Here is a 16,026-nt window from a genome sequence, read left to right as displayed (position 1 = left end):
AAAGAGACAGAAAGGTGAAGAGGGAGGAGCAGAGAGAGAGCGTGAGAGTGAGAGAGAAACAGGAGAAACAATTTTGAGACAACAGCCCCTAATCTGTTTCCTGGCTCAATCCAAAGTGTTGTTATCAACCTTGAAGGCAGCCTTGACTGAAGTAGGGTTTTTCTCCATCAACCACGCCCTCAAGGTCACCCAGCTCTACCCAGCATTTGGGTCGTATGCCAGGAGGGCTGATGCTGTGCTGACTGGCTTACCTTCTGCCGTTTCACACATGTATGTGATGTTGGGTGAATCCAGGCTCTGAAGCAACCTGTTGAAGGAGAATGTGAGAATATCAGAAGAGCCGTGCTGAGTCACACCAAAGATCCATCTAGTTCTGGGGTAGGTATCCTCGTGCCCTCCAGATGTTTTTGACTACAATTCCCAAAAGCCCCAGCCAGCATGACCAATGGTCAAGGATTATGGGGGTTGTAGGCCAAATACCATCACTGGGAGACATATACTATGCATTTGCAAAGGAGCACCCAATTCTCTGTGGCGGCATCCCAATTTTGGAACGCCATCCCAAAAGAGATATGCTTAGTACTGACTTTGTTTTCTTTTCTGTGCCAGATTCAAACATTCTTTTTCTCCAAGCATTTTAACATTTTCGAATTTTAACAGTGTAATTGTTTTTTTAAACTGAACTGACTGTTGTGCTTTTGTTTGGCTTGCTGGTTGAAGAGTTGTTGTTTTAATTGGTCTTTTAATGTGTAATTGTATGATTTAAAAATATATATGAATTTGTTTGTTTTAATGTTGTGTACACCACCCTGGAAGAAGGGCTGTCTATCTGTCTGTCTGTCTATCATCTATCTATCATCTACATATATATGTAACAGGTGGATCCACAGTTGGCTACAGAACTGGACTCAAAGAGTGCTTATCAATGGGATCTTCTCAAACTGGGGAGAGGTAACAAGCGGGGTAAGGCAGGGCTCAGTCCTGGGCCCAGTGCTCTTCAACATTTGTATTAATGACTTGGAGGAGGAGGTGCAGGGAATGCTGATCCAATTTGCAGATGACACAAAATTGGGCGGGATACCTAATACCCTGGAAGACAGGAACAAAATTCAAAGTAATCTTGATAGACTGGAGCGCTGGGCAGAAAACAACAGAATGAAATTTAATAGGGATCAATGCCAAGTTCTGCACCTAGGAAAAAGAAACCAAATGCACAGTTACAAGTTGGGGGATACTTGGCTCAGCTATTGCGAGAAGGGCAAGCGAGAAGGATCTTGGAATTGTGGTAGATCACAAGCTGAATATGAGCCAACAATGTGACGTGGCTGCAAAACAGGCAAATGCTCTTTCGGGCTGCATTAAGAGTAGCATAGCTTCCAAATCCTGGGAAGTCCTAGTTCCCCTCTACTCAGCACTGGTTAGGCCTCGACTGGAGTACTGTGTCCAGTTCTGGGCTGCTAGAGCAATCCAACAATGGAACCCATTCCCTAGGGAGGTGGTGGGCTCTCCCACACTGGACGCATTGAAGACGAGGCTGGACAGCCACCTGTCAGACTTGGATTCCTGCACTGAGCAAGGGGTTGGACGCGATGGTCTTAGAAGCCCCTTCCAACCCTACTATTCCATGTTTCTATGCTTCTGTATGCTGCCTTTCCTCTATGGAGCCCAAGGCGGCATAGATGGTCCTCCTTCTCTCCATTTTATCCTGACTACAGCCCTGTGAGGTAGGTTAGGCTCAGAATCAGTGACTGGCCCAAAGACACCCAGTGAGCTTCACGGCCGAGCGGAGTCTCGGATCTCCCGAGTCCCTGTCCAACATTCTCACCCATACGCCACACTGGCTGTGAATAAATAAATAATAGTTCAAAAACCCTAGAGGGCACCGGTTTGCGACACAATGTTGTGGGCGCACCCTTAGCATGATTCCTGCTCAGGGTCTGTAGCGGCCTCCTCATTCTGCCTGTTGCGCTGGTAGTGCCCCAGGGTCTCCTCATGACACCACACACCCATGCAGCACCCATGTGCACCATGTCACAAGGAAATGCAGCTGCTGGGACTGTGGCACCAGCGACTACCACAAGCCATAGGTGCGAGGAACAGGCGATTGCTCCGGGTCAGTGGATCAGGCAGGGGCCACCCTCTCCCACACCCTCTCCCCTTCGCCTCTTCAGCAGACCTGCCAGTGTGGTTTCTGTCTTGGGAGATGGCGGAGCAGCTCTTCCCATCCACATCCCACCCGCAGTATGGGTCGCGAGCCAGGAGACACTTCCAGCAGTTCTCATTGTACTGGTCACAGTCCGTCAGCGGCAGGCGCATCACCTCGAACTCGGTGCTCACATACAGGTGGCCCTGCCAGAGGGAAGACAGATTACAGGGCAGGGGGAAAGTAGTTACTAATGCAAGGTTGCCTCTTGGGGTCCCATCCAGTGCAAGGAAATGCAGGAGCCTTTTGCGGCATTAAGAGAAAATAAACGTTGCAATCTGCAAGTTCCTTTACCCTAGCTGCACTTAGACTCCTCTAAGCTGCTTCTTCCTTCTCTGGTCTTCTGACTCTGGTCTCACTGCTCCAGTCTTTCTGACTCTCTCTTTTTATACCCTCCTCCCCCAAATCCTGACTTGGATTCCTGCAGTGAGCAGGGGGTTGCACTCGACAGTCTTCCAACCCTACTATTCTATGATTCTATGAAAACCGAAAGTACTGTTTCAAACAGAACAGGGGGAGCAAACAGGAGTTGGCCAGGGGAGTTTGGTACGGGAGGTCAAGGGGGAGGCCTCTAACGTTTCCCCCCCCCCTTTTTATTTTATTTTATTTTTAACTAACTTTTTTCCATTTATTTGTCTTGTAACACACACTTTCACACAAGTGGGACTCTGCTTTTAACCTCTACTAAGTACAGGAACAGGCACAGGCTAGTCTAGAACAATCACAAAGCTAGACACAAAAAGGGAAAAGAGGCTATGGAAGGACAAGACTCTCCGGTGGTGGTGACCTGCGAGGTGTGTGCAGTGTTTGTTTTCTTGCCTGAGAACAACATGGCCTACACCTGCAACAAGTGCAAGTTGATCACGCTGCTGGAAGAAAAAGTAAGTGGACTGGAGCGGCGACTGTTGACCCTCCGGGGAATAAGAGAACACGAAGAGTTCTTGGACAGAATGGGGGAACTACAGCAGCAAAGGGAAGACCAGAAGCTTGAAGAGCAACAGCAAGATGAGGCAGTGGGAAATGCTGAGGTGAAGAAAAATGGAGTAGAGGATACTCCTTGGAAAAGGGTGACAGTTAGGAGAAGAAGAACTAGACGCCACTCTGTACCAGTGGAAGCAGTAGAGCTGTGGAACCAATTAGGGATGTACGAAAGTTCCGCCACGGATCTCGGGGAGGCCGAATGTCAGCGCATTCGGCCCCCTGAAATCGGTGGCGGAACGGCCCCCTGCGCCCCCCCGGGATGGGACTTACCTTAGGCGGATCTTCCTGGCGACGGCAGCTCCGGTGGTGGCTCTGGTGGCGGTTCGGCGGCGGTGGCTGTGGCAGCCGGTCTTCCAACCGGCTGCCGCTGCCGCCATTTCCAGGTAAAAAAACCAAACCAAAACAAAAAAACGTGATAGGCTACGTAAAGATTTACGTAGCCTATCATGGCTAGATTTTAAAAAAACACCGTGATAGGCTACGTAAATGTTTACATAGCCTATCACAGCTGATTTTTTAAAAAAACATGTGCGTACGCAAATGGCGGCACCCATGGGCGCTGCCATTTGCGTTCCTTATTTTGGCACGTCTTAGTCTACGTAAACATTTACGTAGACTAAGATGGCGAAAATAAGGGGAACGCAAGTAGCGTAGCGTCTACGCTATTTGAGTTCCCCTTATTTTCGCCGTCTTAGTCTACGTAAATGTTTACGTAGACTAAGACGTGCCAAAATAAGGAATGCAAATGGCGGTGCCCATGGGTACAAAAAACGTGTACGCACGTTTTTTGTTTTAAATCAGCCGTGATAGGCTATGTAAACATTTACGTAGCCTATCACGGCTGACTGCAGGGACACAAATGGCGGCGGCTACGGCCGCCGCCATTTGCGTCCCTGCTAGCCAGCGGCCAGATGTCTGGCTGCTGGCGGAGCCGGCCAGCGGCTCTGCAGAATCCCTGTGGAGCGGAGCCAGCCGGCCAGGATTCCGGGGGGGAGAAATGGAGTGCCTCTCCCCCCGGCCAGGATTCCGGGGGGAGGGACGGAACGCCTCCCCCCCAGCATCAGCATAATCCGCGGAAAGGTAAGTACCTTTTGTACATCCCTAATTCCAGGTACTTGCGGATGAGACTGGAGGACAGCCTGCAGAGGAAGAATCACAGGGGAACCTACATGAGAGCGAGCAAGAGGCTGAAGGTCAGTCAAACAGAGGCGATGAAACCCAGGCCTACAACAACAAGAAGAGAAGAGTGGTAGTAGTGGGAGACTCCTTGCTGCATGGAATCGAGACCTAAGTATGTCACGAAGACCCGTGGACTCGCCAGGTATGTTGTCTCCCGGGAGGACGAATTAGAGATGTGACTGAAAGGTTGCCTGCACTCATAAAGCCCACTGACAGGTATCCCTTTCTTCTCATCCATGTGGGAACAAATGATACCGCCAAGCGGAGCTACGAAGAAATCACGTCAGACTTTGAAGCTCTGGGAAGGAAACTCAAGAACTTTGGGGCCCAGATAGTTTTCTCATCCATCCTTCCAGTAGTTAGAAGAGGGATAGAAAGGGAACGAAAAATATTCCGGGTGAATGACTGGCTATGAAGGTGGTGCCGATGAGAGAGATTTGGATTCTGGGACCACAGGCTATACTTCCTGGAAGATGGGCTGTTGGCAAGGGACAGGTTGCACCTCACAAAGGATGGGAAGAATGTGTTGGGCCACAGCATGAAGAACTTCATCAGGAGGGCTTTAAACTGAATGCTACGGGGAAGGGAGATGTAATGTTGGGGGTAACAATGGACGTAGGCGCATGCACTGCAACGGAGAGAACAGCTCTGATAGCGCCCAATAATAGTCTTCAGACACATGTAGGAAGAAAGCCAGACTATGAAGCACCTGGTCTTCGATGTCTATATGCTATTGCCCAGAGTATGGGAAACAAACAGAACAAACTTGAACTCTTAATACAGGAGGGAAATTATGACTTGATAGGTATAACTGAGACTTGGTGGGATGACTCTTATGACTGGAATACAGCAATTGAAGGATATAACTTGTTCAAAAAGAACAGGAGGAACAGAAAGGGAGGTGGGGTTGCACTGTATGTGAAAAATACATATCTCTGCACAGAAATACAGGAGGATGAGCTTGGTAGCCCCATCGAGAGCATCTGGATCAAAATAAATGGAGCAAAGAATAAAAGGAACCTGGTAGTCGGAGTCTACTACCGGCCACCCAACCAAGGAGAAGATGAGGATGAAACTTTTGAAAAGCAAATAGCCAATGTGTTAAGGAAGCATGATGTAGTAGTAATGGGGGACTTCAATTTCCCCGATATTTGTTGGGAGACAAATTCTGCAAAACATGGCCCCTCCAGGAAATTCCTGACTTGTGTGGCGGATAACTTCCTCCTACAGAAAGTAGAGGAAGGAACTAGAGGATCGGCTATCCTTGACTTGATCCTAACCAACAGAGATGACTTAGTGGATAAAGTAGCAGTTACAGGAACTCTGGGGGAAAGCGACCATGTTGCACTTGAGTTCTTGGTTCTAAGGGAAGCAAAAGCCGAGTGTAGTCAAACGCATATCCTGGATTTTAGGAAAGCTGATTTTAATAAACTCAGAACAATGATCAGTAAGGTCCCATGTCAAGCGACGCTAACGAGAAAAGGAGTCCAAGATGGGTGGGAGCTTTTAAAAAAGGAAATTCTCAAGGCACAATCACAAATAATTCCAACAAGAAGAAAAGGTGGAAGACAACAGAAGAAGCCAATGTGGCTTCGCAAAAAGCTTAGGGATGACCTGAAAACAAAAAAGGACACATATAGGAAGTGGAAAGAAGGCCAAGTAACAAAGGAAGAGTACAGGCAGGTAGCACAGAATTGCAGGGATGGCGTCAGGAAGGCTAAAACTGAGAACGAGCTGAGGTTAGCGAGGGATGCTAAAAACAACAAAAAGGCTTTCTTCAGCTACATGCATAGTAAAAGGCAGAGGAAAGAAACGGTTGTTCAGCTATTAAATAAGGATGGCAAAACGATAACAGATGACAAAGAAAAGGCAGAGGTGCTCAGTTCCTACTTTGGCTCAGTCTTCTCCCCAAAGAGGGTCTATGACCAAAGGCGAAGTGCAGGCTGAAGGGGCAGGATTGCAGCTTGAGATCGATAGGCATATGGTCAAGGAACACCTCATTACTTTGAATGAGTTCAGATCTCCAGGGCCAGATGAACTGCACCCTAGAGTAATGAAGGAACTGGCAAAAGAACTCTCAGAACCACTGTCTATTTTCTTTGAGAAATCATGGAGGATGGGGGAAGTGCCAGATGACTGGAGGATGGCTAATGTTGTCCCTATCTTCAAAAAGGGTCAAAAGGAGGAACCTGGGAACTACAGACCAGTCAGTCTGACATCAATCCCAGGGAAAATTCTGGAGCAGATGATAAAGCAATCCATTTGTAAGCACCTTGAAAACAATGCCATGATTACTCGAAGCCAACATGGATTTGTCAAAAACAAGTCCTGCCAGACGAATCTGATCTCATTTTTTGATCAAGTAACCTCCCTTGTAGACCGTGGGAATGCTGTAGACATCATATACCTCGACTTCAGCAAAGCTTTCGACAAAGTGCCCAATGATCTCCTGATGAGCAAACTAGCTCAAAGTGGGCTAGATGAAACCACAATCCGGTGGATCCACAGTTGGCTACAGAATTGGACTCAAAGAGTGCTTCTCAATGGGACCTTCTCAAACTGGGGAGGGGTAATGAGTGGGGTACCGCAGGGCTCAGTCCTGGGCCCAGTGCTCTTCAACATTTTTATTAATGACTTGGAGGAGGAGGTGCAGGGAATGCTGATCAAATTTGCAGATGACACAAAATTAGGCGGGACAGCTAATACTTTGGAAGACAGAAACAAAATTCAAAGTGATCTGGATAGACTGGAGCGCTGGGCAGAAAACAACAGAATGACATTTAATAGGGATCAATGCCAAGTTCTGCACCTCGGAAAAAGAAACCAAATGCACAGTTACAAGATGGGGGATACGTGGCTCAACCACACTACAAGCGAGAAGGATCTTGGAATTGTTGTCAATCACAAGCTGAAGATGAGCCAACAATGTGATGTGGCTGCAAAAAAGACAAATGCTCTTTTGGGCTGCATTCATAGAAGCATAGCTTCCAAATCCTGGGAAGTACTAGTTCCCCTCTACTCAGCACTGGTTAGGCCTCATCTGGAGTACTGTGTCCAGTTCTGGGCACCACACTTTAAGAAGGATGCAGACAAACTGGAGAGGGTTCAGAGGAGGGCAACCAAGATGATCAAAGGACTGGAAACAAAGCCCTGTGAAGAGAGACTGAAAGAACTGGGCATGTTTAGCCTTGAGAAGAGAAGACTGAGGGGAGATAGGATAGCACTCTTCAAGTCCTTGAAAGGTTGTCACAGAGAGGAAGGCCAGGATCTCTTCTTGGTCATCCCAGAGTGCAGGACATGGAATAATGGGCTCAAGTTGCAGGAAGCCAGATTCCGGCTGAACATCGGGAAAACTTCCTGACTGTTAGAGCAATACGACACTGGAACCCATTCCCTAGGGAGGCGGTGGGCTCTCCCACACTGGAGGCGTTCAAGGCGAGGCTGGACAGCCACCTGTCAGGGATGCTCTGACTGGGATTCCTGCACTGAGCAGGGGGTTGGACTCGATGGCCTTGTAGGCCCCTTCCAACCCTACTATTCTATGATTCTATGAAACCTGAAGAAATGAAACTCCAGTGGGGAAATGAGACTGAAACTTAAGTGGGGAAATGAGACTGAACTGGGGAGATGAAACTACTCCTCTCAGGGATATCCCCGCCCGACAAAAAAAACCCCAGGCCTCTAAGCCTGACCATTTTCCCTCTTTGCCTCTGTAGGCTTCAACACTTCACAGGTAGAGAAAGAGAAGCCTGCCCTTTTATTCATGGTGGATAGAGGCACGTTGGGACAGGGTGGAGGCTTCCAGCTCCAGGTTTGGGGCCCCCGGCACAAAGCACAATGGTTGGTCCCTCCTGTGATGTTGCCTCGATGACCTTTTACTGGGGTCCCTCATGTGCTCACTCCGGCCATGCGGCTGACCTCTCTGCGCCAGGTGTCAGCGGCACAGGGGGCCTGCTGGGCCCTTGGTGTTTTCCCCAAGGATGCTGCTTGCTGGCACCAGGCCCAGACTCTCTCTTACCGTGGTGGCGTCCAGGATCATAGAGGAGACGGGCGCTTCTACCTTGAAGGGGCTTATTTCAGCGATGATCACCGTCTGTTCTTTGCTGCGGAGCACCTTGTGAATCTTCCCTTTGGCTGGCGAGATGCGAGAAGCAGAGGTTCTGTTTAGACTCAGGATGGGATGGCTGAGAACTCAATTCTTGGGAGGCCGCTCCGTTCTCCAGACAATTGTGGGTCTAGTTCAGGGGTGTTTTAATCTCAGCCCGGTGGGCCAAATCCAGATCTCCAGATGGCCATGCCCCCTTCTCCTGGCTTTTGCACATCTTCCCCCCATTCTAAAAAGTCGAAATCCTTCTCCTAAGGCTTAGTTACTGGCAGTAAAAGCTTTCAGCTAAAACAGGCTGGGGTTTGGGGTGGGTGGGTTGGCCCTGCCTTCAAATCCCTTCAAATCCCCCCTTACATTTCCCCATGGGGTGGTACGAATGGCTGCGGAATTGAGCCAGAGCAATTTGAGCATCCTGCTTTCCCCCGTCCCTGTTGTTCGTTGCTGTCGATCACGGTCCTCGCTGTGAAGCAATTCTACAAAAAAAGGGGTTCCCTCCTGGAAGGAGATCTTCTGCCACCCTCTTCCATGCAGGCTGAGCTCACCTGTTCCAAGGAAGAGAACATCATGCAGCACGTTGTTGGCGTCTCGCACTCTATCCACCACCACTCGGTTGTAAGTGTCATTATTCTGGAGCACGTACAGGGGTTGTTGCTCATCTGGGTAGATGACGGTGTCTATTTCCGGGTGATCCTTAATGAACGCCAGCGTCGTCCTGGGCACGAGCGGGTAGGTGTCCTGTTCCACGCACTGAGATGGAGGAGAGAAAGGCAGGCCGGGACAAGCCAAGTGGCAAAAAGGAAAGGAAGAGAAGAATTCAACATTCCATACAAAAATCTGCAATGTCAAAAGCTATGTATTGTATTTTAAAATGTTTATAAGCGGGCTTCCAGGATAAAAAACACATCCCCTCAAGGCAACTTCCAGAATAATATGCAAATCACAGACTTCACAATAATTCAAAGAACCGATTAAAAAAAAAAAAACAGAAGCGCCTACCCAGTCCAGGAAGAAACTAAAATCCAATAGAGAGTAATTTTTGTGACCCACCCAGAGAACTCTGGCTATTGGGTGGTATAGAAATGAAATAAATACATGACTGAACTGAATAATTTCAACTGAAAACCATCAGCAGCCCAGTAAGACTCTTCTATGGAAAAGCCATAGAAAACAGGCAAATCTTCAAGGCTAAGAGAATGAAGCAAAAAGAGAGACATCCTGGGACGAGGGAGATCAGGGTTCAAGTCTTCACTGAGCTCATTAGGTGAAGTTCGGTGGGTTCTGCTTTTCCTTTTTAACCCACAGCAGTCCTGGAGAAGCTGCACCTGAGTGGAGAAAGGGTGGTCCAGGAGATGCTGCTTAATTCTTTCCCGACCAGTCCCTTCTGCTCTTCCAGCTGTTTCCTCACCCATAGGGGAAAAGGATACAGGCTCCCCATATTTATTTTTCCCCAGTGGGAGAAAGAGCCCCGTAGGGCTAAGGCTGCCAGCGGCCACTGCTGAGACCATCGGAGGGAGAGGGAACAGCAGCCCTTCCATTTAGAGCCAACTCCGTGAACTGCTGAACTTTGCAACAAAGAATCTTGTGCCTGAATTTTGATTCTTTCCTCTTCCCTCCCCATCCCGTTTCCTTTTGTGTCGTGTCTTTTAGATGGTAAGCCTGCGAGCAGGGACAGTGTCATTATTAATCTTCATAAACCGCTCTGGGAGCCCTTTTTGGCCAAACAGCGGGGTTAAAATTGCTTTGGATAAATAAGTAATACAATCAATGGTAATTTTGAGCGAAAAAAGGTCTCTGCCCAGGGCGACACATCACGCTTTTCCTGCCCACCCACAGAACTGCAGCACACGCACAGAGCCCCACCTGAAAGAGGCATTTAGGGATTCCTCATTGAGAAAATCCAGAGTCTCGGCTTAACCTTACCATGCCTGGTCTGGGCACAGGAATGGTGCCAGTGAAGCCCTTGAATTTTGAAGTCTTGAAAATGGAGCTGATTCTGTCCATGGAGTATGCGCAAACAGCTGAGGAGCCCCTTTGGAAAAACAGAACAAAACCAGCAATCACAGTATGATCTTTGTGCAAAGCTCGGAAATCCCACCCGAGTCGGGCGGCATGCAAGCGGTAGGAGAGTTGTGGTGCTCAGGGTCTTATGGGGCTCCAGCCCCATATCTATTTCCTAGAGCTCCAGATCTATTCTGTTGGTAGCCATGGAAGGTTTTTTTCTCAGCTTAATTGCCAGGCAGGGGGCAATTTTCAAGGGGGATTGCAGCTGGGGAGGGAAGGGTGAACCTTCCCTTTCCCACATGCTGTAACAGTCCCCCCCTCCCCGCAAATCATCCCTGTGCTTGACAACGGAGCTTAGGAAAAAAAAAATTCCATTGGTTTGGGATGATCTGTATCAGGGTGCAACTTAATCGAAGATTATTTTTTTAACATGATTTGGATGAGGAATTAATTGGCCGGCTGTGCCTCTGATAAAGTGTAAATCAATCCCACAGAATTTCTGTAAACCTTCCAGGGAACTTTGGCCATGGGGTGGTGTAGAAATGTAAATAATAATAATAATAACCACCACCACCACCACCACCACCACCTTAGTAATTGTTTCTACATTTGCATATTTAGATATAAATTAGTAATGCAGATTTGATGCAGATTTGTGCATTATGGGCCTGGGCTCTTTTAAGTGCCTAGCAACATGGCAGGATTCCCCCAGATATCCTGTCCTGGCCACAAGTGGGGAACTCATGGGTAGGGCCAGCATCAACGGTTGGCCTGGTCAGGAACCTGCTGAGGGCCCACACTGTTGAGAGACCCCCGGAGTTGCTTTCCCTGTTCCCCATTGCAACCTGCTTGTTAGGAACACAGGAATCTGCCTTGTACTGAGTCATACCCTGGGTCCATCCAGCCCAGTAGTGTTGACACTGACTGGCAACAGTGGCTCTCGAGGGTTTCAGGCAGGATTCTTTCCTTGCCCTACCTGGAGAAGCCGGGGATCAAACCTGGGACCTCCTGCATGCCAAGCATTTTCATTTCATTTCATTTGTTATATTTCCGTATCGCCCCATAGCCAAAGCTCTCCGGGCGATTCACAAAAATTAAAAACCATTAAAATACATCATACGAAGTGTAAAAAACCCCATTCATGTAAGGTCACAAAACAGATAGCACACGCAACAACAACAAATACCTAAAACAATTTAAAACTATCGGCCAGAGACAACCCAGGACCTGATTATTATTATTATTTTAAAAAACTCGTTATATGCTGCCAAACACGGGAGTGAAGAGGCGTTCTGTGCTGCCCAATAGCGGAAGACAATCAAAGTAGTCATTTTCTGAACAGCAGCTTTTAATTCTTTTAAAACTTTTTATTCCACTTCCACCAACTTATGCCCTGCTTGGGGGCTGCCCAGAGGTGTCTGGTTGGCTACTGTGGGAATCATAGAATCATAGAAGAGTAGGGTTGGAAGGGGCCTACAAGGCCATCGAGTCCAACCCCCTGCTCAGTGCAGGAATCCAAGTCAGAGCATCCCCGACAGATGGCTGTCCAGCCTCGTCTTGAACGCCTCCAGTGTGGGAGAGCCCACCACCTCCCTAGGTCATGGGTTCCATTGTCAGGATGCTGGATTAGATAGGGAAACAGGATGCTGGATTCGATAGGCCTATGGTCTTATCCCACAGGTCTGCTCTTATGTTCCCACTTTGTCTGATAGCTCAAAGCAGCTTACATTCAATGACTGCTTTGACGGAAACCTACTGCAGGGCATAAGGACATATGACGCTGCTTTATACAGAGTTGGATCTTTGGTCATCCAGCTCAGCATTGTGCTCTGTCACACTGAGCTACGGCCCCTGTCCTCTCACCTGCCTCTTGCTCTGGACCAGAGAGCAGAGGCGGTGAGAAGGAGGAACAGGAGATGCCACGGCCTGCTTGCTCCCTGGCGCTCTGCCTGTGAAGCAAGGAAGCAGTGGCAGTGAGGAACAGGAGGAGCAAAAACAGCTGGTGACCATGGCGGTGAGAAGGCGGGCTCCCTGAGGGAGTGAGTCTCGCCAACCGGCCCTCCGAAGCCCGGCACCGGCATGCCAAAGGACAAGTAGCAGATCCTAGAGTTGCCCTATGACTGCAGAGGTGAAGCGAAGCCCTCTCTGGCCCCTGCGGAGGATTTGGTGCTGGAAGAGCTGGCCAGGAGCCGTAGCAAACTCCCACAGCTGTGTCCTGAATGGTGTGCTCAATGCCTAGAGATCTGTGTAGCCTGACACCGCCAATAGATTTTAGCAGGCTTTAGCTCACAACAGGAGGCCCTCATTCCCGAGATGAGCCTCTCCCATAGTTATAATCTGTGCCAAGCAAGTGCAGTTCCCTATGTCAAACAACTGCACGTATGCCTGGTTACCTCACCCTTCCGAGACAGAGAGTAGTGCCTTATCTCACCCATGGGTGGGGAGGCTCCACTCCTCAGCTGGAACGTTGGGGCCTCTCTCTCTCTAAGGAAAGGCAATGAATTTCCCAGGCTGGGACGCTCCGAGAACCTCCGAGGATACGAGAGAGGGCTATATAAGCTGGAGAACAACACAACCAATTCGGTCTCGCTCCAGGGGGGAAGAGCGCTGCCAGCCTGGAGAACTTTTGCCGGTCCTGGAGAGTGTCTTGTACATTTGGGGGACTCAAATATACAACCAGCTTGTGACAAGGGTGTCGGATTTGTCAGCTGGAGGGACGTGAGCTTTGTCAGCTGGAGGGATGTGAGCTTCCTTTGTATATTCTTTCTGCCCCCATGTATCATCCTGGTGTACTTGATAAACCGTTAAACTGATCCGTTTGCGATTTGTCTCACTTCAGCACCCACGAATCTGGTTTGATTGGGGCCTAAGTTAACCAGGCTCCTGTAAATCAAGACAGCCCACCCAGAGAGGCTGCACGGGCCACTCACAGGTTGCGTCCCCTGCCTCCCAAGCTAGTCCATCCATCGACCAGAGAAGGAACAGCTGTAGGAAGCTCGCTTCCCTGCCAGAAATAACACTCAGCTCCTCCAACTCCCTGTTGTCCTGGGACTGCAGAAGCAATAAATGTTATTTATTTATTCATTCATTCATTCATTCATTCATTCATTCATTCATTCATTTCTATACCGCCCAATAGCCGATGCTCTCTGGGTGGTTCACAAAAATTAAAAGCACAAAGCATGGCATAAAACAATACAAAAATATGAAAGCTTAAAACCACAATATCACAGTACAACCAAAATAAAACTTAGCGTCCATGCAGAGATTTATAATACAGATTTAGAACACCAAAGCTAAAAGACTAGGAAGCTAAAATGCTGAAATACTGGGAGAATAAAAAGGCCTTCACCTGGCGCTGGAAAGAGTACAACGTAGGCGCCAGGCGAACCTCTCTAGGGAGCTCATTCCACAGCCAGGGTGCCACAGCTGAAAAGGCCCTCCTCCTGGTAGCCACCCACCTCACTTCCTTTGGCAGTGATGATTTAATCATCATCACAATCCCTCCTGACGCCGCTCACCATGTGCTGGAGAAGACGCCATAGAGCACCGCCTCATATTGCCCTTCCTTTCTGAAAACAAAGGCATCCTGGAGGTGCTGGAAGCGCATTGGCTGATTGGGATGTCCACACACCAGCCGCGCCTTGAGGAAGGTGGTCCAGGAATCCGGTAGGATGGACTTCCCGCCGTTGTCCACCTGGGAGGACAGAAGATGGACGTAGGAAGCTGCTGTAGACAGACCGCCCCTGGCCACCACTACCTGAATGGCAGAGAGAAGGGGTGCCTTCCCCTGACTCGCAATTCTCATGAACTGCCTGACCCTCTCATGAGGCAGGGTGAATCCCCTGCTTGTGTGGCCGATCGGGAGGGGTGGCGGATCGTGCCTCACCTGAAGGGCCCTGCTGGCACTGCCACCGCAACAGCCCCACTCCCTCGCTACGGCACATGCCACAGTGGCCAGCAAGCGAGCAGGGCTCTTTGGAGAAGGAGCAGCGCCCCATCTCTCGCTTTGAGCTCTCTCCCAAAGTGAGAGCCCAGGCGCGCGGGCTCTCCGGAGAGGCTACTCTCCCGATCTCTCACTTTGGGAGAGGGCTCAGAGCGAAGGATTGAGTGGGGGGCGGGAGGGGGCTCTCTGGAAAGTGTTGCGGCATTCGGTCCGCTTACCATCAAGACGTTTCTTCTAAAGTTTAGCTCCCCTCTTGTAACTTAAGCTCATCAGATCTAGTCCTGCAGCAGAGAACGAATCTTTTCCCTTTTCTCCTAGAAAACCCTTTAGGGATTTGAAGGGGGCTATCACATCCCTCCTCAGTCTTCCCTTCTGCAGGCTAAATGAATCCAGTTCCTTCCATCTTTCCTCATAGGATTTTTACTTGATACAAGCTAACTTCCTTTCCTTCCTGTAATCCCATTTCATTTTCTCCACATCCTTTTTAACGCACGGTGCCCAGAACTGGATACAATGCTCCAGATGAAGTCCGACTAATGCAGAATAAAGTGGAACCATTATTTCCTGTGACTTAGAAATAATGGCGCTACTAGTAATGTAGCCTAAAATCACATTTACCTTTTTTGCAGCTGCATCACAGCGCAGGCTCGCATTCAGCTACAATTCTGAAATCCTTTTCACAGGGACTGCTGCCAAGCTGGGTGTCCCCCATCCTATAACTACCCAGGTGGAAGCCACTTCCCAAACCTCTCTCTCGCTCTCTGTACCTTGCAGACACGTCCCAGCTGAGCTTTGTAAGGTTCCTCATCCAGCCCAGCTGTCTCGTTGACCTCGTTGTAGAAGAAGAAAATCTCATCATTGGTTGGATTCTTCTCTGGCAACAGGGCAGCTCCAACGAATTCAGCATCTGGGGGAAAAGAGGAGTTAGTGTGAGGTATCCAGAAATTTTGTATGGCCTTGTTAGGTAATATATCTATTATTATGGTGGGTTGTACATCGCCCAGAGTGGATGGGTGACCAGTCAGATGGGCGATTAATAAATTTAATAAATAAATAAATAAATAAATAAATAAATATATCTCACTTGGAACATAAGAAAAGTCCTTATGCTGGCACAGTATAAGAAGGTTCCATGTCAATATCATGGCCAACAACGTGACCACGGTATCCTCCTGGACCGCCTGGAGGGGTTGGGCATTGGAGACACCGTATTACAGTGGTTCCAGTCCTTCCTCTCCGGCAGGTACCAGAGGGTAGCACTGGGAGAGGAGGTTTCGGACCCGTGGCCACTCACTTGTGGGGTGCCACAGGATTCCATCCTCTCCCCAATGCTATTTAACATCTATGTGAAGCTGCTAGGGGCTATCATCAGGAGGTTTGGGGTGCAGTGTCATCAATATGCAGATGACACGCAGCTCTACCTCTCGTTCAAACTTTCACCAAGGTTGGCCATAGAATCCCTGTCCAAATGTCTGGAGACGGTGAGTGGCTGGATGGGGAGGAATAAGCTGAGGCAGTACCCTGACAAGACCGAGGTACTTCTGGTGGGAGACAAGAGGAGGCTGGGGGATGTTGACCTGGTGTTGAATGGGGTACGGCTACCCTTGAAAG

At 49.0% G+C, this 16,026-nt stretch overlaps 1 protein-coding gene across 2 annotated transcripts in view; it reads right to left on the bottom strand.

Annotated features, from left to right (window-relative positions):
- Window positions 1-16,026, bottom strand: part of LOC146334617 (semaphorin-7A-like) — a 39,093-nt gene that overhangs the window by 4,685 nt on the left and 18,382 nt on the right. For both annotated transcript variants that reach the window (XM_084824786.1, XM_084824785.1), the window contains exons 7-13: window positions 15,183-15,322; window positions 13,991-14,166; window positions 10,389-10,497; window positions 9,011-9,215; window positions 8,382-8,497; window positions 2,177-2,349; window positions 252-307 (exon numbers count right to left, since the gene is read on the bottom strand). In XM_084824786.1, coding sequence (XP_084680912.1) covers window positions 252-307; window positions 2,177-2,349; window positions 8,382-8,497; window positions 9,011-9,215; window positions 10,389-10,497; window positions 13,991-14,166; window positions 15,183-15,322 — 975 coding nt within the window. The remainder of the gene's footprint in view (window positions 1-251; window positions 308-2,176; window positions 2,350-8,381; window positions 8,498-9,010; window positions 9,216-10,388; window positions 10,498-13,990; window positions 14,167-15,182; window positions 15,323-16,026) is intronic.

Source organism: Heloderma suspectum, chromosome 17, assembly GCF_057233095.1.
Source record: "Heloderma suspectum isolate Gila_16-S chromosome 17, 16-S_ref, whole genome shotgun sequence".
NCBI lineage: Eukaryota > Metazoa > Chordata > Lepidosauria > Squamata > Helodermatidae > Heloderma > Heloderma suspectum.
The sequence above is the reverse complement of the archived record's forward strand: the minus strand, read 5'-3'. Positions and strand labels throughout refer to the sequence as shown.